General features: G+C 47.4%; 3 protein-coding genes across 5 annotated transcripts in view; all 3 read right to left on the reverse strand.

Moving 5' to 3' along the window:
• The window catches only part of rpf2 (ribosome production factor 2 homolog), a 4820-nt gene extending 4448 nt beyond the window's left edge, over positions 1-372 (reverse strand). The window contains exons 1-2 of the mRNA XM_083533522.1: positions 253-372; positions 1-55 (exon numbers count right to left, since the gene is read on the reverse strand). The exon at positions 1-55 is cut by the window's left edge and continues 78 nt beyond it. Coding sequence (XP_083389648.1) covers positions 1-55; positions 253-275 — 78 coding nt within the window. The 5' untranslated portion in view covers positions 276-372. The remainder of the gene's footprint in view (positions 56-252) is intronic.
• A 686-nt stretch (positions 373-1058) lies between these two features.
• On the reverse strand, positions 1059-11438 carry LOC310721861 (uncharacterized protein). Of its 3 annotated transcripts, XM_083533884.1 has the most exons (21): positions 11268-11438; positions 11138-11197; positions 10862-10918; positions 10650-10773; positions 10206-10308; positions 9987-10106; positions 9643-9759; positions 8767-8927; positions 8446-8592; positions 8246-8348; positions 7892-8017; positions 7566-7751; positions 6520-6794; positions 4084-6427; positions 3792-3914; positions 3491-3619; positions 3194-3386; positions 2980-3104; positions 2710-2900; positions 2503-2636; positions 1059-2403 (listed from the first exon to the last, which is right to left on the reverse strand). In XM_083533884.1, the coding sequence occupies exons 2-21, from the start codon at positions 11154-11156 to the stop codon at positions 2171-2173; spliced, it is 5010 nt and encodes a 1669-aa protein (XP_083390010.1). In that variant the 5' UTR covers positions 11157-11197; positions 11268-11438; the 3' UTR covers positions 1059-2170. The 3 variants fall into 3 exon arrangements, with proteins under 3 accessions (XP_083390010.1, XP_083390011.1, XP_083390012.1); XM_083533885.1 differs by lacking the exon at positions 11268-11438 and having other exon boundaries at positions 10206-10305; positions 11138-11230; XM_083533886.1 differs by lacking the exon at positions 11268-11438 and having other exon boundaries at positions 6520-6770; positions 11138-11230.
• A 4230-nt stretch (positions 11439-15668) lies between these two features.
• Positions 15669-19499, reverse strand: smim8 (small integral membrane protein 8). Its single transcript, XM_083533526.1, has 2 exons — positions 19189-19499; positions 15669-16009 (listed from the first exon to the last, which is right to left on the reverse strand). Exons 1-2 carry the CDS (start codon positions 19285-19287, stop codon positions 15851-15853), a joined length of 258 nt encoding a protein of 85 aa, XP_083389652.1. The 5' UTR covers positions 19288-19499; the 3' UTR covers positions 15669-15850.
• Positions 19500-19994: the final 495 nt, after the last annotated feature.

Consider the following 19994-nt stretch of genomic DNA (forward strand, 5'->3'; position numbering starts at 1 on the left):
CAGCTTGGGTTCTCGGTTCTGCAGGAAGCGCTTGGAACGCTTCGTCTTCGGCTTCCTGTGAAGGAGAACAAACACCACCATCACCAAGATCAGAACTCACCCCACTTTCACTCTCTCGCCCTTCACCATCACCACCACCATGAACATCACCAACATCTCACACCGTGGACACGAAGCGTTCAATGATCACGTGACCTCACTGTATTTATACCTTTACTGTCTACCTCACTAAGAAGAAGAAGAAGAACTTACACTACACCTCCTGTCTGCGCCATTTCACACTCTTGAAGCTCTACACACGTGGACCTGCACGCGCTGGACAAACCGAAAATCACACACACACACACACACACACACACACACACGCGCGCAGAAACAAAATGGCCGCCCTTTTCAAAATAAAAGCCGCATAAAATATTCATATTTTTTTAATCAAAGTAAAAATATATATTTTTCCTTATTTCAATTTTAGAACCAGTTTCATACGTGATTAGTTTCTCATGTAGAGGTGCGTGAAGTGACGTCATTATTCTTAAAAGTAATTGTTCTCTGGTATTTTGTCTTAAAATCTATCCTTTTACACACACACAGAATAACTCCGACTGCAGTTGATTTGAACACAGCAGGAGTTATAAATCCGGGTGCAGGGGTTATAAGGCCATGTGTAGGGGTTATAACGGTGTTTAGGACTCGGTGTTTATTCATCGTCACCCTCATCATAGGAAACATGTTTTAGTGAAGCTGCAGTGCTGCTGATCTCCAGCAGAGGGCACTCGCACTACACACCGCTCTGTTCTGAAATTCATCAGTAATTTTCAGATCCCTTCTCCTGTTGTGTCTGCAGGAAGATGCAGCTCTGCCTCTGCCATGTTAATCTACAGTTTCTGTGAATCTCAGGACACGCCGCAGCCTGCGTAATGTTGATACGTCATTCACGTGGCCGCTTACTCATTATATACGAATAAATCTGGGTTTATGTGAATCTTCCCATCGCTAGTGCACGGTACAGCTACATGCTACATGCTAATGCTCCATCACAAACACCACACCAGAAACCATTTAGGATTAAAATATTTATTATTTAAAATCATGATTGCAAAAACACAGACACGGCGGTGAGCAGTTCGGATTCTAAACAGAAAAAAAAAAAAAAAAACATCTGGTGAAGGAGATGATTCGCTCCACTTTGACCTCTGACCTTCATCCTCTGGTGAACATTGCAGTCACATTACTTCATCACACCTCACACTTCAACCCTGGTGAATATTTTTACACACACACAGTGAAAATAACCATCAACAGCAAAACTTTAAAACATCTCAGCAACACAATGTCATCAAAGGTCATGGGGAGGTCATGCTAGCTAATCGGCTAGTCACTGTACAGAACCGGTCCTGAGTCACATCACGACACACACCTCCACCATCTGGTCAGCCCAAACACACACACTTTAGTGCACGTGTGTGTGTGTGTGTACGCAGGAACATCTCTTAACACCATCCTTCATCTCATTCACAGATCGAGGCCATTACCCAGAATCCTATGCAGCACCACCAGCACACAGAAAAACTTCCAGCTTCTTCCAACTAATGTTCCTCACACCTTCAACCTTTATTATTTATATTTATATGATATTTATAAGCATAAAAACCGAGGGATCTTCAGAGCGTGCAGGAGAAACACCTGCGAGATCCACACTCGTCTATGGAAAGACTTCAAAGGGAAACAGAAGCTCCTGATGGTTTACAGGGCATAGAGTCAAACCCTGATGATTAGTTAAGGCACTTCCTGAAGAAGGTGGTGTGAAGTGTGTTCAGGAGTGTTGTGGAGAAGGTCTACACACTAACTCCTTACTCCAAAGCACATGTTAAAGAAGTGTGAGGCAGGGACAGGAGTGTGTTCCTCACAGAGTCTCCATTTCATAAGAACATGCACCTTCCAGATTCCTTATGATGAGAAAAGAAAAGCCTCCAGAGATACCTTGCAGCAAAATTATTCAGGAAGGACCTCTCACAAGAGGTTTCTCACAGTGAAATCTCCTTCCAGACCTGCCCTCCTGAAGACCATCTGCAATAGAAATCTTCATGTCCCTCAAAAGTGTGCGAAATCATTTCCCCAATCAGAAGCTCCTTCGGAAGTTCCTCATTCTAAAAGCTCCTGCAGAACCGGCTCAGAAGCACTTCCTGAAGACAATCTGAGGTCCAAACTCCTCGTACTCATCCTGGCTGATCCAGGCGGAGGAGAAGGTCAGCATGCTGGCGAGAATAGCTCCTCCTCTCCACACAGAGAAATCCCGATCTGAAGGACTTGTGACCTTCACCTTCTCACCCAGACCTGCAAAAGCCAGGCGGCTGATCTCCTGCTGCAGACGCTCGGGAAGTCCAGACAGCAGCGTGTTCCCACCTACACACACACACACACACACACACACACACACACACACGTTCAGTTCAGAGAGAACTGCGGCTCAGAATTCCTACTGATGTTCAGGTGATGATGTACCTGACAGGATGATGTTCTCCACCAGCTCCCTGCGCAGGTCGACGTCCGACCGAAGAACTGACTTGAAAACGCTCTCGTGCATCCCATAATAATCCTGACCAATCAGCTCGGGGCGGAACAGGATCTCAGGCGCTCTGAACGTTCCAAACACACAAACATCAACTCCAACATCACCACCTCACACCTCTTTGTCTCTTCACCGCTTACCTGAACCTCTCCGTCGCCAAGGAGACGACCTGTCCGTCAGGGAGGGTGTAAGGCACCAGTGAATAGGCTCCGCCCCCTCCGCTAAGCTCCACCTCATCATTCAAAGCCACACAGCAGCAGCGTTCCTTCATCTCACGCACGATCTCCATCTCTGCTGACGTCCGCATACACACACCCTGCTCCATCAGCAACTACACACACACACACACACTTACTTCCGGGACTAAAAGCAGCAGGTGTGAGCAGTGATGGTGGAGATGGTGGTTGTACCTGTTGGAGATGCAGCGTGACGTCGCGTCCTGACAGATTAAAGCGCTGAACAGCGTGCGGTAAACAATAACCATCAAACACAGGAACACTGTGACTCACACCGTCTCCGGAGTCAAACACCACACCTGCACACACACACACTGTTTAGAACCACTGAGGTATTGGTGTGTACGCGTGTGAGAGAGTGTGTGTGTGTGTGTGTGTGTGTGTGTACCCGTGGTGCGGCCGCTTGTGTACAGAGCGAGGACCGGCTGCATGGCCACATACGCAAGTGGAACATTGAAGCATTCGAACAGGAGCTGGATGGAACGCTGGCGGTTCTCCTGCGTGGTCATCACTCCCTCAGTCAGCAACACGGGGTGATCCTCACTACACACACGCAACTGCTCGAAGGCATGAGTCCAAATCTACACACACACACACACCTCAGCAGTAGCAGAAACAGCAGGCTCCACACGTTCTCCTGACCATCAGGTTCTTAAAGCAAACAGTAAAATCAGAAGAACCTCACCATCTCCATCTGATCCCAGTTGGACACTGCGCCGTTCCTCATGGGGTAATGAAGCGTTAACACACCCCTCATGCGCTGGGCGTCATGTCCCACGTACACACCTCTGTCGACACGCCCACTCATCACCTCCTGCACAGGAAAACCACTTACCATCTCACACACGCTCTATTGATGTTCCTTCTGCTCTGAGGAACCATGTAGAGAACCAAACCAGTACAGGAAGCTCACATCCTCCACATTACAATTCTATCGCTAAATATCATCTTCAGCCAGGTTCTCGCAGCAGCTTGAGGAACATTACCTCGTATTTGGGCAGGCCGATGGCGGTGGGGAAGATGGAGGTGGGAAGGTCCTGGTCCGAAAATCCTGCTTTCACCAAACTGGACCCAGTGTCCAGCACCACAGGGGTCTGATAATCACGCATCTACAGTCACACACCAGAAAAAGAACATCAAGAGCTTCACACATGAACCAGAACACATCGAAATCATGTCACTTACTGATCAGAAGCAGAAACGTTCTGCTCAGACCCTCACTCCAGAACTGTGAAGATCACAGAATCAGATATAAAGGTAGAGTAGATATGTCCTAACCTCTCTAGCGCAGATCTGAAACTGTTGCTGGAGCGGAGATCTACAGACACGTCTCGTGAAGGCACCATCAGCATAACGATCCACCTTGTTGTTCTCCACCGCTCCACAAGGCTCAGACAACTGAAGCTGAGAAGATGGCGTTCTGGAGATCGAACTCTCACACCAGGCCTCTGGGTTATGATCTTCAGATCTCTCTAAACATTCACAGCTCAAAGGTTCTTCAGACGAGGTATCTAAACCAGCACCATGGTCCAGAGTGTGAAGGTTGTTATTGTTATTTTGTTGATGCTCTACCTGTGACCTTCTCTGTAGTGGTTTCTTGCATTCCTTTGGTTTTGGGCCAACAATCGATGCCAAAGAAGTCTGGTTTATTGGAGAAGATCGAGGAAGTGGGGTTGGACCACCAGGATCAAATGCAGGACTTGTTTCCTCTGATGTTAAAGTTTCCACCTGGTGAACTTCAGGACACCTTTCAGATATTTCAAAGTTCTCTGAAGGATCAGAGTGCATCGGTTTCTCTTTACTGAGATCAGGAGGATCCGATAGATCTTTTGGTTCTCCATTAGCGGAACTTTGAGCATTAGAAATATCTGGGGCTGAAGAAACCCACTCTGACTGTTCTTTTGTCTCAACAGAACATCCACCACTCATGAGAGACGGCATGAACATGGATGGTGCATTAGAGTCAGTATTCTGCTGATCCTGAGAAGATAAACGTGCGTCACTAGTTGAAGAATCTGCAGCTACATTAGAACATTTAGAACTTACAGAAAATCCTGGATTTGAGGACTTGTGAGGAGCATGATCGTCTACAACTGAATTGGTGGGCTCTTCATAACATGGCTGCTGATAATTTAGTGCCTCATGTGTCGACCTTCTACAGTTCACCAGAAGAACCTCATCCTCCTTCAACACTGAAGCTTTCCCCATAACGGAACACATGACTATCTTCCGACTTCTGCTCGAACGTTTCAATTTGCTTTTCTTCAAGTCCTTGCTTAGGTTCCTCTCCATCTTCTCCACCTCCTGCTTCTCCTGCTCCAGTTTCTCAAGGAACCTCCTGCGGTCCTCACTGAGGCTCTGGGGGGACATTCTTTCTTCAGATATACAGCAACGCAGCTCCCCGATTTTCAGGTTCTCCTCAATAATCTTTTCCTCCAAGACCTTTAAATTTTCTATCTCCTTCAAAAGCCCAGTTCTCTCAGGACCACCATTTCCTAGTTCAAGATGAATTAGTAAGTCAGAACCTGTTTCTGATGGAGTATCACTACCACTATGAAGAACTCCTGAACTTTCCGGAGACAAATCATCATGAGATCCAAAATGAAGAGATGCGAGATCTTCCTCCAATCCCATCACACCTGCTTCAGCCAACTCGCTGGAGGACATCTGTGTAAACTGGCAAGCTTTGCTCCATGAAGGCCACAATCTTTCCGGATTATCTGCTTCCAGTAGGACATCCAGGATCTCCTCCTGAGCAAGAACACTCTCCTCCTCCTGCAGGATTCCAGCCGCTCTGCTCAGGGTCTCCTCCACAGCTCTCAGCTCGTTCTGCTCTTTTATTTCCCACTCACACTCTGGATCTACAAGCAACATGCTATCTAAATCATGCCCAAGGTCACGGAGGTCATACGAGTCCCACAGGAGCGTGGGCACGTTCTCCGATGTTTCAGCTTCATGCCCTCCATCAGTCACGGTGCTTGAGAGAACGTTGCGGATGGGGCTCCAGTCAGTGGTCTGATCCTGAAGCTCGCACAGGCTCATCTCGGTGGTCTGTGTTAACTGATCACAGCTTCTAGTGGTCTTCTGGCTTGGAGAGATGATCACCATGTAGCAATTCTCCAGATCATCTACAGGAAGACTCAGCCAGGGGTTTTTAGGAAGCGTGGCGGAGCGTTTCACTGTGATCTCCAGGTTTACCGTCTCTCCACTGGCATTTGGAACAATGCAGATACTTGGAGCTCCAAGAGATATGCTGGAGACGTTCTCCTCACGGACATGGAGACAAGGAGATTTTGGTCTGGATGGTTCATCTTGGTATGTTTTCCCAAACACTGCTTCAAGATGTCCTGCTCCATCAAAACCAGAATCAAAGGAGCTGAGAGAAGGTGGCTTCACTCCAGGCTGAAGAACAGGAGGATCATTAGCACCAGGCTTCAGGAAGACGTCAGGGTCTGGAGGAACACTCTGAACACACACGTTGCTTTCAGGATCAAGTTCACAAGCTGAACCTGCAGCTTGATTTCTGTTCTTCAGACACTCGTACTGCCACTGCAGGACCTGCTGAAGGTCACGGAAGGTCGCAGAAGCAGGAGCGAGCAACAGCCTGCGTAACTTCGTGCACCTGAAATAACGAGGAGAGCCCTGGTGTGAAGCAGAACGTGGAGAAAAAAAAAAAAAAAGATCTTCCACTTAACGCTCCTTCAGAACATTCACCTCTGCACAAGCTGCTTTCCTGAACCCTCCAGATGTGCATCAGGTATGAGATGAGACAGCTGTGCTAGCTGCATTAGCTCATCTGCTTCAGGAGGAGGATGAAACCTGAGAAACTCCTGGATCACACAGAAGACGTCACTCTGCTGGTGCGAGGGAGAACTTTCCTCAGGGTCCTGTGTGTTCGAGCAGGTTCTCCATAGCAGGTCCTGGAGGAAGTTCTCACACACCGCTGCATGGTACCAGTGCTGGATCTGAGCACAAACATGGACAGAAACCTGAGAAAATTCAAGCTATTTTTACTTTCATCCTTCTTTCCATTCTATCCATCATCTACACTTTCTCTCAATATACACTGTACATCTACTCAAGACATCCAACACTCGTTTCCCTCCACCCATCCCTCATTCTCCCTCCTCCACCCATCCTTCATTCTCCCACCTCCACCTCCTCTCCCTCCTCCACCCATCCCCCATTCTCCCACCTCCTCTCCCTCAACCCCCTCCCCCTCCACCCATCCCCCCACCTCTTCCTCACACCTCCTCTCCCATTCTACCACCTCCTCTCCCTCACACCTCCACCTCCCTCACCCCACCACCCATCCCCCATTCTCCCACCTCCTCTCCCTCCCACCTCCACCCATCCCCCATTCTACCACTTCCTCTCCCTCCCACCTCCACCTCCTCTCCCTCACCCCTCCACCCATCCCCCATTCTCCCACCTCCTCTCCCTCAACCCCTCCACCTCCATCTATCCCTCATTCTTCAGCCCCTTCAATCAACCACCTCCTGGTTTCCTGTAATCCATCTGATTTCTACCGCCACCCTTCACCCTCATTTCCCCCTCAATGTCCTTCTTCAGTCCTTCTTCTCTGCCTCCCCCACTATCCCTTGTTCTGCAACTCCCACCATCTTTTCCACCACCACCACCACCCTACTTCCTCCAAACTCCTCCATCCTTACTCAGAACTTCTCACTTTCTGCACAGAAACCTGGAGAAATGATGAACTTGTGCATTAACTGCAACCAGATGAAGAAAGGGAAGTATACTGTATGGTAGGAGTGATGAAAGGTGCAGATGCTCTTCAGGTTCCTGCTCTGAATCACCATCAGTGCTCGGAGCTGATCTGTCCATCTCTCCAGCTCGCTGATCCACCGATGTTCTTCACCTCTCTGTCTGAACACATCCATCTTTGACACGGTGTTTAACATCTCCTCGGCACGACACACCAGCGCCTACACACACACACACACACACACACACACACACACACACACACACACACACACACACACACACACACACACACACACACACACACACACTTCAGTTCATCATCTCAGGAAGCCGAGCGTGAAGATGTTCTCCTGTTTACCTCGGCCTGCGTGTAGACGGATGTGCTGAACTCCAAACGCAGAGTCTCGGCTCGGTCTGCGTCTCTGAGGTTCTCAGGTGTAAACTTCTGCATCTTCTGCATCACCTGCTCCATCTCACACACCACCTGAGACACAACACACTTTACAGAAAAAGTTCAGACAGATGATGGGATTCCGTCTCACTGGGTCTGGAACTGATGAGAGTAAAACTGGAGTGTGTTTGGGTGAAGGAGGTCAGGGTCCATGAGGCACTGATAGATTTACACACAGATTCAGAGTGTGTGTGTGTGTGTGTGTGTGTGTGTGTGTGTGTGTGTGTGTGTGTGAGAGAGAGAAGGTCTATGAGTGTGAACCTGTTGTGTGTCTCTCTGAAGCTGGAGGACGTGAAGACTGAGAAGAGCGTTGGAGAAAACATGCCTCCACAACAAGTCCACCTTCTCCACTGCTGCCTGGATCCTACACACACACACACACACAAGTTATTGTACATAGAAAGCCAAAGAGGAGAGCAGTGTGTGTGTGTGTGTGTGTGTGTGTGTGTGTGTGTGTTTACCTGTCATAGTTCTGCAGCATCTCCAGAGCAGTGTGTGTGAAGAGAACTGTACCCACCATGTCCTGGTAACACAGGACCTTCTCGGGATGACGAAACTTTTCCAACACACACTCGCACCTCCTCAACAAAGCATCCAGACCCAGGTCTCTATACACACACACACACACACACACACACACACACACACACACACACACCTTCATTTCACTTCATGGGGTCATGTGATCAGTGACTAGTATAGGAGGTTAGAGAGGGAAATAATCGTGTGTGTGTGTGTGTGTGTGTGTGTGTGTGTGTGTGTGTGTGTGTGTGTGTGTGTACCTGCGGAGACACTCGAGTCGTGCCTGATTGGTGGAGCAAAACATGGACAGAGATTCGTACTTGGTGGGAACAGGGAGTCTGGAGAAATCCTGCAGAGCACGAATACACACCGGCAACTTCCTCACCACACACACAAAGTCCTGCACAAAACTGTCCAACTCCTACACACACACACACACACACACACACACACACACACACACACACACACACACACACAAGAATTATATGAATATTCCATTTACTCTCCTCCAATTAGATCATTGTGGGTGTGGCCTAATATGCTAATGAGTAGTTGAGACTAAGAATTATAATAAACCTGAAGAGGAAAAAAAACCCTGTGATACTAAAATCCAAACATGTGTGTGTGTGTGTGTGTGTGTGTGTGTGTGTGTGTGTGTGTGTGTGTGTGTGTGCATGTGTTCTTTCAGTTGCTAATGAGTGTGTGAGCTTCTCCACGGTAACGCACAATACACCACACTGTGTTCATCTCATTTATCAGACTGAAGGGAAAAAAGATTCTGGATGACGCACAAACATCATGCTTTCTTATGCACGCGCGCGCGCACACACACACACACACACACACACACACACACACACACACACACACACACACACACACACACACACACACACACACACACACACACACACGGTATTTATTATCTTCAGAGTATGAAGGGTCACACGACTCTAGGAGCAAAAGCACAACTCCTACACGAGGAACGACCAGTGAGGGTTGTTCCACCTGACGCTTGATATTTATCCGTTTATAGTTACAGCAGTTACTATAGAAACCGTTCTAACCAATCAGAGCGCAGTACTGAGTGGAATACAGTGAGAGTAGGAGGAGCCTACAGGAACATCGCTCACCTTGATGAAGGAGACCCAGCTCTCATGGTTGTAGATAAAATATCCTCCCAGATTAGCGGTTAGCTGACTGCGATCCACGTAGTTACACAACTCAAACACTTCTCTGAGGAACACACACTGAAACGAGAGAAACAAACAGAACTGGTTGGAAAAGTGTCACTTTCACCATCAGCAGGTTCAGATCTCAGATCAGATTCATACTCGAGCTAGTGAGCTGATGCACAGAGGTCACATGACTAAACTGTAGCTCCACCCACAATGAGCCCAGAGGTTCAGGATCACTAGAAGCTTCTGATTATTAGATGCAACTTAATTAAACGAGAAGAAAAACCACGTTTGGACACCTGAAATGGAGTGGGCGTGGCCTGGCGCTTGGGCGGAGTCAGGACTTTCTGCAGCTGCTTCTGGACGTCTCTCTTTCGGGGCTGCACGGCGTAAAAAGAGTGAACGGTGCGTCTGTGGAGCTGAGAGACAAACGTCCACACGTCACAGGGAGAAGATCAAGATCTCTCCATTATATCATCTGATCTGATCTGATCGGGGGGGGGGGGGGGGGTTGTTACCTGCAGCAGGAGGAGAATCTCAGCAATGCGTTTAGTCACAGCAGGTGAAGCTTCTCTCAAATCAGCAACCACCGACAACAAACACTCCGAGCTGCTCTTACTGCTGAGAGAGAGAGAGAGAGAGAGAGAGAGAGAGAGAGAGAGAGAGAGAGAGAGAGAGAGAGAGAGAGAGCATGTGAAAAAAGTGGAAAAAAATGAAATACAAATCACATGAGGAAACTAATTACAATAAAGATACCATCATGTGTACAGGTGTGTGTGAAGGGGTGTGTGTGAAGGGGTGTGTGTGAAGGGGTGTGTGTGAAGGGGTGTGTGGGTGTGTATAGGTGTGTGTGTAGGGGTGTGTGTAGGGGTATAGGTGTGTGTGGGTGTGTATAGGTGTGTGTGTGTGTGTGTATAGGTGTGTGTGTATAGGTGTGTGTGTGTGTGTGTACACTGCGGTACCTGTGCAGTTGTAGACAGTAAAACACAAATTCGGCCACTTCATCTTTAGTGACGTCACACAGTAATTTGTGCTGCAGTTCAGCAGGAAACAACAACAGAGAACATCCACGCTGATCATACACACCTGGGGGGAGGGGGGGGTTACTTTTAGATCATAACAGGGTTATGGAAGAGTGTGAGTGTGTGTGTGTGTGTGTGTGTGTGTGTGTTACCTGGAAAAATGACGGCACCGGAGCACAGCACACGCTCTGAGGGCAGAGACTTTACCTCTACACACACACACACACACACACACACACACACCACTAAAGTCTCATCTCTGTAAACACTGCAGCAACAACTTTTGATGGATACATGTAGGATTCTCACACCACTGCTTCAATATTAAACACACACACACACACAAATGGATGCTCGTGCACGCAGGCGGGAGTGCGCGCGTGCAAGTGTGTAACAGTAGATGAGTCTCAGGTGCACTTGTTTGTTACCTGCAGTGAAGTTGCTCATGATGGCACGAGCCCCCGCCAGTTTAATCCCGGAGCTCCGGCGTGTGTGTGAGAGAGAGAGAGAGAGAGAGTGTGTGTGTGTGAGAGAGAGTGTGTATGTGTGTGTGTGTGTGTGTGTGTGTGTGTGAGATGGTAAACGCTGAGCGGAGGAAGCTGCTCCTGGTCCTGTATTACAGAGTGTAGACTCGGAGATGCGCGCGCGCGACCACCGCGATATTGCTCCGGTGTGAGGCGCAGCGCGAGCTGGTGAACTTCGAGAGAACCGGAGCAGCCAGAGGAACCTTTATAAACTCCTCCTACTACTGCTGGGCGGAGCCTCGAGAGGGGCGGGGCGGGTAAACAATTCACTAAACTCCGATTACCTTTCATAATATTTTCATCATCTTCATTATTCATCATCTTTATATTATCTTCATATCTTCATCATTACCTTCAGCTAATCTTTATCTTCTTTATCTTCATCTCACTACAGAGATTCTGTACATTACAGTGTGTGAACCAGCATTAATGTCCCAGGGTAACATTGCGCCTGTGTGTGTGTGTGTGTGTGTGTGTGTGTGTGTGTGTGTGTGTGTGTGTGTGCATGTGTATCAGGTGTATTGTTTTGCTGGTTCTTAGTTCGGACTTTCCAGTAGCTTCACTGGAAAAATATTCATGTAGAAAAACAGGAAAAGATACTTACAGAAACTCTTTTACACACACACACACACACACACACACACACACACACACACACACACACACACACACACACACACACACACACATGTTGCTCCTCTTTACCCCCTGAGATCTTCAGAACCCATGATCTCTAAGTTTCATATTTCAGCTGAAAAAAATTTATTACATAAACAAGTGACATCTGTAAACAGCTGTGTGTAAAGGTGAAGATCAATCTCACAAACACACACACACACACACACACACAATAAAAATACCAGGTGTGTGTGTGTGCAGTAATGTACTACTCAAGTTCTAGTCATGTGTGAAGAAATGCTTTAAAGTAAAAACACTTTCAAAACTACACCATGACAAGACATGAAGTTCTACTGCATCAGCAAGTTCTCTCCCTAATAAAGATCTCAGCACACTGAGGTTTCAAGATGTGCTCTTCAAATTCGAGGATGTTTCACAGGTAAACAGTGGGGCACCAAATATTGATGAGGTTTAACTTCTGATCTTTTACTTTCTTCTTCTTCTTTCGGCTGCTCCCATTAGGGGGCGCCACAGCGGATCATCCGTCTCCATACCACCCTGTCCTCTACATCTGCCTCTTTCACACCAACTACCTGCATGTCTTCCCTCACCACATACATGAACCTCCTCCTTGGTCTTCCTCTTTTCCTCCTACCTGGTGGCTCCATCTTCAGCATTTTTCTACCAATATAATTCATGTCCCTCCTTTGCACATGTCCAAACCTTCTCAATCTCGCCTCCCTCACCTTGTCACCAAAACATCCTACATGTGCTGCCCCTCTAATAAACTCATTTCTAATCTTGTCCATCCTCGTCACTCCCAACGAAAACCTTAACATCTTCAGCTCTGCTACCACCAGCTCCACCTCCTGTCTTTTACTCAATGCCACTGTCTCTAATCCATACAACATCTCAGGTCTCACCACAGTCCTATAAACTTTCCCTTTCATTCTTGCAGATACTCTTCTCCACCCACTCCACCCTGCCTGCACTCTTTTCTTTACTTCTCTAACACACTCCATTACTTTGCACTGTTGACCCCAGGTACCTGAACTCCTCCACCTTCTCCACCTCTTCTCCCTGCAACCGCACCCCTCCACTGCCCTCCCTCTCATTCACACACATGTACTCCGTCTTACTCCTACTGACTTTCATTCCCCTTCTCTCCAGCGCATATCTCCACCTCTCCAGGCTCTTCTCAACCTGCTCTCTACTCTCACCACAAATCACAATATCATCTGCAAACATCATAGTCCAGGGAGACTCCTGTCTAACCTCGTCCGTCAACCTGTCCATCACCACTGCAAACAGAAAAGGGCTCAGGGCCGATCCTTGATGCAGTCCAACCTTCACCCTGAACCAGTCTGTCGTACCTACTGCACACTTCACTGCCGTCACACTGTCCTCATACATGTCCTGCACCACCCTCACATACTTCTCTGACACACCTGACTTCCTCATACAATACCACAACTCCTCTCTCGGCACCCTGTCGTACGCTTTCTCTAAATCCACAAATACACAATGCAGCTCCTTCTGTCCTTCTCTATACTTCTCCATCAACATCCTTAATGCAAATAAGGCATCTGTGGTGCTCTTCCTCGGCATGAAACCATACTGTTCCTCACAGATCTTCACCTCTTCTCTCAGCCTGGCTTCCACTACTCTTTCCCATAACTTCATGGTGTGACTGATCAACTTAATTCCCCTGTAGTTACTGCAGGTCTGCACATCTCCCTTATGCTTAAAGATCGGTACCAGCACACTCCTTCTCCATTCCTCAGGCATCTTCTCACCTTCCAGAATCCTGTTAAACAATCTGGTTAAAAACTCCACTGCCATCTCTCCTAAACATCTCCACGCTTCTACCGGTATGTCATCTGGTCCAACCGACTTTCCTTTCTTCATCCTCTTAATCGCTGCTCTCACTTCCTCCTTACTAATCCTATCTACATCCTGCTTCACCAACTCCACATCCTCCAACCTTCTCTCTCTCTGATTTTCCTCATTCATCAGCTGCTCAAAATACTCCTTCCACCTTCTCAACACACTCTCCTCAGTAGTCAAGACATTTCCCTCTCCACCCTTTATTGCTCTAACTTGCAGTACATCCTTCCCAGCTCGGTCCCTCTGCCTGGCCAATCGGTATAAATCCTTTTCTCCTTCCTTAGTGTCCAACCTCTTATACAGTTCCTCATATGCCTTTTCCTTGGCTTTCGCCACATCCCTTTTTACCTGCTGCTGCATCTCCTTGTACTCCTGCCTACTTTTCTCATCACTCTGTCGATCCCACTTCTGTTTTGCCAATCTCTTTCCCCTAATGCTCTCCTGCACTTCCTCATTCCACCACCACGTCTCCTTGTCTTGCTTTCTATTTCCAGATGTCACACCAAGTACTTTTCTAGCTGCCTCCCTCATCACTCCTGCAGTAGTTGCCCAATCATCCGGCACCTCTTCACCACCACCAAGCCCCTGTCTGACCTCTTCCCTGAACCTCACACTACACTCTTCCTCCTTCAGTTTCCACCATCTTATTCTTCTTTCAATCCTTACTTTCCTCCTCTTCTTCTTCGCCTCCAAAACCATCCTACAGACCACCATCCAATGCTGTCTAGCTACACTGTCCCCCGCCAACACCTTACAGTCTCCAATCTCCTTCAGGTTGCATCTCCTGCATAGAACATAGTCCACCTGTGTGCACCTTCCTCCACTCTTATACGTCACCCTATGATCCTCCTTCTTCTTAAAATACGTGTTCACCACTGCCATTTCCATCCTTTTAGCAAAATCTACCACCATCTGCCATTCCACATTCCTCTCCTTAAAACCATACCTACCCATCACCTCCTCATCACCTCTGTTCCCTTCACCTACATGTCCATTAAAGTCTGCCCCAATCACCAATCGTTCTTTCCTAGGTACACCATCTACCACTTCATCTAATTCACTCCAGAATCTTTCCTTCTCCTCCATCTCACAGCCAACTTCTGGAGCATAAACACTGATGACATTTATCATCATCCCTTCAACCTCCACCTTCACGATCATCACCCTATCAGAAACTCTCTTCACCTCCACTACACTCTTACTGTACGCTTCCTTCAGAATCACCCCTACACCATTTCTCTTTCCATCCACACCATGATAAAACAGTTTAAACCCACCTCCAATGTTCCTGCTCTTACTCCCTTTCCACTTGGTCTCCTGAACACACAACACATCTACCTTTCTCCTCTCCATCATATCAGCTATCTCTCTCCCTTTACCCGTCATAGTACCAACATTTAAAGTACCAACCCGAACCTCTACTCTCCTACACTGCTCCTTTTCCTGCCGTCTCTGTAGACGTCTTCCTCCTCTCCTTCTCCTCCTTCGGCCAACAGTAGCTCAATTTCCACCGGTACCCTGTCGGCTAACAATACCTGTGGCGGTCGTTGTTAACCCGGGCCTCGACCGATCCGGTATGAAATTCTCATTTGTGATCCGCATATTTGATTTGGCACATGTTTTACGCTGGATGCCCTTCCTAACGCAACCCTCCCCATTTACCCGGGCTTGGGACCGGCACTAAGAGTACACTGGCTTGTGCCCCCCTAATGGCTGGGTTTTCTGATCTTTTACTTTACTTTTGTTAATTAATATAATAAAATATTCTCAACACAGATTTCTCAAAGTCCAAACCATTTTACACACCAGAATAAAACTTTACACATTACTGTGTGTGTGTGTGTGTGTGTGTGTGTGTGTGTGTGTGTGTGTGTGTGTGTGTGTGTGTGTGTGTGTGTGTGTGTGTGAAGATTAAAACAGTGCAAATGCACATGACACTTGGTGTTTATTAGAAATAATGTCTGAAATAAATGTGGTTGTAGAGTGAAGTGACGGCTTCTGGGTACAGTGGAATCTCAGACACGTCTCTCTGCGGCTCAGACACGTCTCTCTGCGGCTCAGACACGTCTCTCTGCGGCTCAGACACGTCTCTCTGCGGCTCAGACACGTCTCTTAGTCCCACTTGGAGGATTTTCTGCGCATGTATCTCTCCCCCTCGCTGTCTGTGGCTTCGTAAAGCTCCTGAGAGTTCTCCTTCACAGCATGCAAGTAGCCGAGGTAGCCCACACACAGCGTGATGCTGACCAGCCCCAGCACCATCACCGGCTTATTCTGTACACCACACACATCGAGAGATCATCAGCATCTTCATCACCATCACATCATTATCATCACATCATAATCATTATCATCATTATCTTCATCATCTTTCTTATCTTCATCTTAATCATCATCATCATCATCACATCACCATCATTACATCTGTCACAGCACTTCCCTGGTCTAGACTGGGTGTACAGTGTGTATGTAGACTGGGTGTAGACTGTCTGTAGACTGGGTGTACAGTGCGTATGTAGACTGGGTGTACAGTGTGTATGTAGACTGGGTGTAGACTGGGTGTACAGTGGGTATGTAGACTTTCTGTAGACTGGGTGTACAGTGTGTATGTAGACTGGGTGTAGACTGTCTGTAGACTGGGTGCACAGTGCGTATGTAGACTGGGTGTAGACTGGGTGTAGACTGTCTGTAGACTGGGTGTAGACTGTCTGTAGACTGGGTGTACAGTGTGGATGTAGACTGGGTGTACAGTGTGTATGTAGACTGAGTGTAGACTGGGTGTACAGTGTGTATGTAGACTTTCTGTGGACTGGGTGTACAGTGTGTATGTAGACTGGGTGTAGACTGTCTGTAGACTGGGTGCACAGTGCGTATGTAGACTGGGTGTAGACTGGGTGTACAGTGCATATGTAGACTGGGTGTAGACTGTCTGTAGACTGGGTGTAGACTGGGTGTACAGTGTGTATGTAGACTGGGTGTAGACTGGGTGTACAGTGTGTATGTAGACTGGGTGTAGACTGGGTGTACAGTGTGTCTGTAGACTGGGTGTACAGTGTGTCTGTAGACTGGGTGTACAGTGTGTATGTAGACTGGGTGTAGACTGTCTGTAGACTGGGTGTACAGTGTGTATGTAGACTGGGTGTAGACTGGTTGTACAGTGTGTATGTAGACTGGTTGTACAGTGTGTCTGTAGACTGGGTGTACAGTGTGTCTGTAGACTGGGTGTACAGTGTGTCTGTAGACTGGGTGTACAATGTGTATGTAGACTGGGTGTAGACTGGGTGTACAGTGTGTATGTAGACTGGGTGTAGACTGTCTGTAGACTGGGTATACAGTGTGTATGTAGACTGGGTGTAGACTGGGTGTACAGTGATATGTAGACTGTCTGTAGACTGGGTGTACAGTGTGTATGTAGACTGTCTGTAGACTAGGTGTGGACTGGGTGTAGACTGGGTGTACAGTGTGTATGTAGACTGGGTGTACAGTGTGTATGTAGACTGGGTGTACAGTGTGTATGTAGACTGGGTGTAGACTGGGTGTACAGTGTGTATGTAGACTGGGTGTACAGTGTGTATGTAGACTGGGTGTAGACTGGGTGTACAGTGTGTATGTAGACTGGGTGAAGACTGGGTGTACAGTGTGTATGTAGACTGTCTGTAGACTGGGTGTACAGTGTGTATGTAGACTGTCTGTAGACTAGGTGTGGACTGGGTGTAGACTGGGTGTACAGTGTGCATGTAGACTGGGTGTACAGTGTGTATGTAGACTGGGTGTAGACTGGGTGTACAGTGTGTATGTAGACTGGGTGTACAGTGTGTATGTAGACTGGGTGTAGACTGGGTGTAGACTGGGTGTACAGTGTGTATGTAGACTGGGTGTACAGTGTGTATGTAGACTGGGTGTAGACTGGGTGTACAGTGTGTATGTAGACTGGGTGTACAGTGTGTATGTAGACTGGGTGTAGACTGGGTGTACAGTGTGTATGTAGACTGTCTGTAGACTGGGTGTACAGTGTGTATGTAGACCAGGTGTGGACTGGGTGTAGACTGGGTGTACAGTGTGTATGTAGACTGGGTGTACAGTGTGTATGTAGACTGGGTGTACAGTGTGTATGTAGACTGTCTGTAGACTGGGTGTAGACTGGGTGTACAGTGTGTATGTAGACTGGGTGTACAGTGTGTATGTAGACTGTCTGTAGACTGGGTGTACAGTGTGTATGTAGACTGTCTGTAGACTGGGTGTACAGTGTGTATGTAGACTGGGTGTACAGTGTGTATGTAGACTGGGTGTACAGTGTGTATGTAGACTGTCTGTAGACTAGGTGTGGACTGGGTGTAGACTGGGTGTACAGTGTGTATGTAGACTGGGTGTACAGTGTGTATGTAGACTGGGTGTAGACTGGGTGTACAGTGTGTATGTAGACTGGGTGTACAGTGTGTATGTAGACTGGGTGTAGACTGGGTGTAGACTGGGTGTACAGTGTGTATGTAGACTGGGTGTACAGTGTGTATGTAGACTGGGTGTAGACTGGGTGTACAGTGTGTATGTAGACTGGGTGTACAGTGTGTATGTAGACTGGGTGTAGACTGGGTGTACAGTGTGTATGTAGACTGGGTGTACAGTGTGTATGTAGACTGGGTGTAGACTGGGTGTACAGTGTGTATGTAGACTGTCTGTAGACTGGGTGTACAGTGTGTATGTAGACCAGGTGTGGACTGGGTGTAGACTGGGTGTACAGTGTGTATGTAGACTGGGTGTACAGTGTGTATGTAGACTGGGTGTACAGTGTGTATGTAGACTGTCTGTAGACTGGGTGTACAGTGTGTATGTAGACCAGGTGTGGACTGGGTGTAGACTGGGTGTACAGTGTGTATGTAGACCAGGTGTGGACTGGGTGTAGACTGGGTGTACAGTGTGTATGTAGACTGTCTGTAGACTGGGTGTAGACTGGGTGTACAGTGTGTATGTAGACCAGGTGTGGACTGGGTGTAGACTGGGTGTACAGTGTGTATGTAGACTGGGTGTACAGTGTGTATGTAGACTGGGTGTACAGTGTGTATGTAGACTGTCTGTAGACTGGGTGTAGACTGGGTGTAGACTGGGTGTACAGTGTGTATGTAGACTGGGTGTACAGTGTGTATGTAGACTGTCTGTAGACTGGGTGTATGTAGACTGGGTGTACAGTGTGTATGTAGACTGTCTGTAGACTGGGTGTAGACTGGGTGTAGACTGGGTGTAGACTGGGTGTACAGTGTGTATGTAGACTGGGTGTACAGTGTGTATGTAGACTGTCTGTAGACTGGGTGTATGTAGACTGGGTGTACAGTGTGTATGTAGACTGTCTGTAGACTAGGTGTGGACTGGGTGTAGACTGGGTGTCTAGTCTCTACTGGTTGTAGTCCCCGACTCCTTACAAACCTGGATTTGTTGTGATTAAATAATGTGAGATTTACCGGTTTGATGAACAGTTCCGGGTTCACGGCGCGGAACAGTGACGTAGTCCTCACGCCTCTCAATCCGGGGATTTTACTATCATTCTCTGAAGGTGACATAACTGCGGCTCCACAAACTGTTAGATTCCTCACAGTATAATTAAATACATATCACATAAACCGTATAATCTTTTAAAAAGTGTTTAAATAAAGTTTATTCTGAGAGAATAAAAAGAAAAGAGAGCTCTATAAAGCACAGCAGGATGAACATGCGGATTGTTATGAGCCGCTGAGCGCCGCCATCTTGTTCGAAGTGACGACCGCGGTTGCCAGATATTCCGAATATCATTATACTATTAATTGATTATAACTGTGTATGGATTAAATTTGTGCGTTTCAATGTTGTAATATATTTAACTTTACAATGGATTTAAATCCACGTATTCTGCATTATTAGTAAATTCAATGAACGAGAATGCAAAGCATATTACACGGAAATAAAACCAAACTGGCAACCACGCAACGACGCTACACAATGACGTCCGTGCGCCACCTGCTGGACGGAGAGGTGGACTGAATGCAGTGCAAAGCGTCCAGAGATCAGGAACAAAGAGGAGAACATCACAAGGAACCCTGAGTCTGCAGGATAATGTCCTCCAAACACACACACACACACACACACACACACACACACACACACACACACACACACACACACACCAGTCATTCTAATAACCAGGTAAAAGTCTGAGGTGTGTTGGAGACATCTTGTGTTTCCATATTAATTAAACAAAACTCAAACTGTGTGAGATTAAATATTAATGCCT

The sequence above is a fragment of the Silurus aristotelis genome (assembly GCF_946808225.1).
Source record: "Silurus aristotelis genome assembly, chromosome: 28".
NCBI lineage: Eukaryota > Metazoa > Chordata > Actinopteri > Siluriformes > Siluridae > Silurus > Silurus aristotelis.

Bases quoted from the DNA above. Each gene is read 5' to 3' on its own strand.
- smim8 (XM_083533526.1), bottom strand. From the start codon at position 19,287: ATGTCACCTTCAGAGAATGATAGTAAAATCCCCGGATTGAGAGGCGTG. The intron at 16,010-19,188 runs GTAAATCTCACA...TGTGGTGTACAG, and splicing joins CGGAACTGTTCATCAAACCG to AATAAGCCGGTGATGGTGCT.
- LOC310721861 (XM_083533884.1), bottom strand. The intron at 10,774-10,861 runs GTAACACACACA...CCCTCCCCCCAG, and splicing joins CGGTGCCGTCATTTTTCCAG to GTGTGTATGATCAGCGTGGA. The intron at 2,637-2,709 runs GTAAGCGGTGAA...TGGAACGTTCAG, and splicing joins TTGGCGACGGAGAGGTTCAG to AGCGCCTGAGATCCTGTTCC.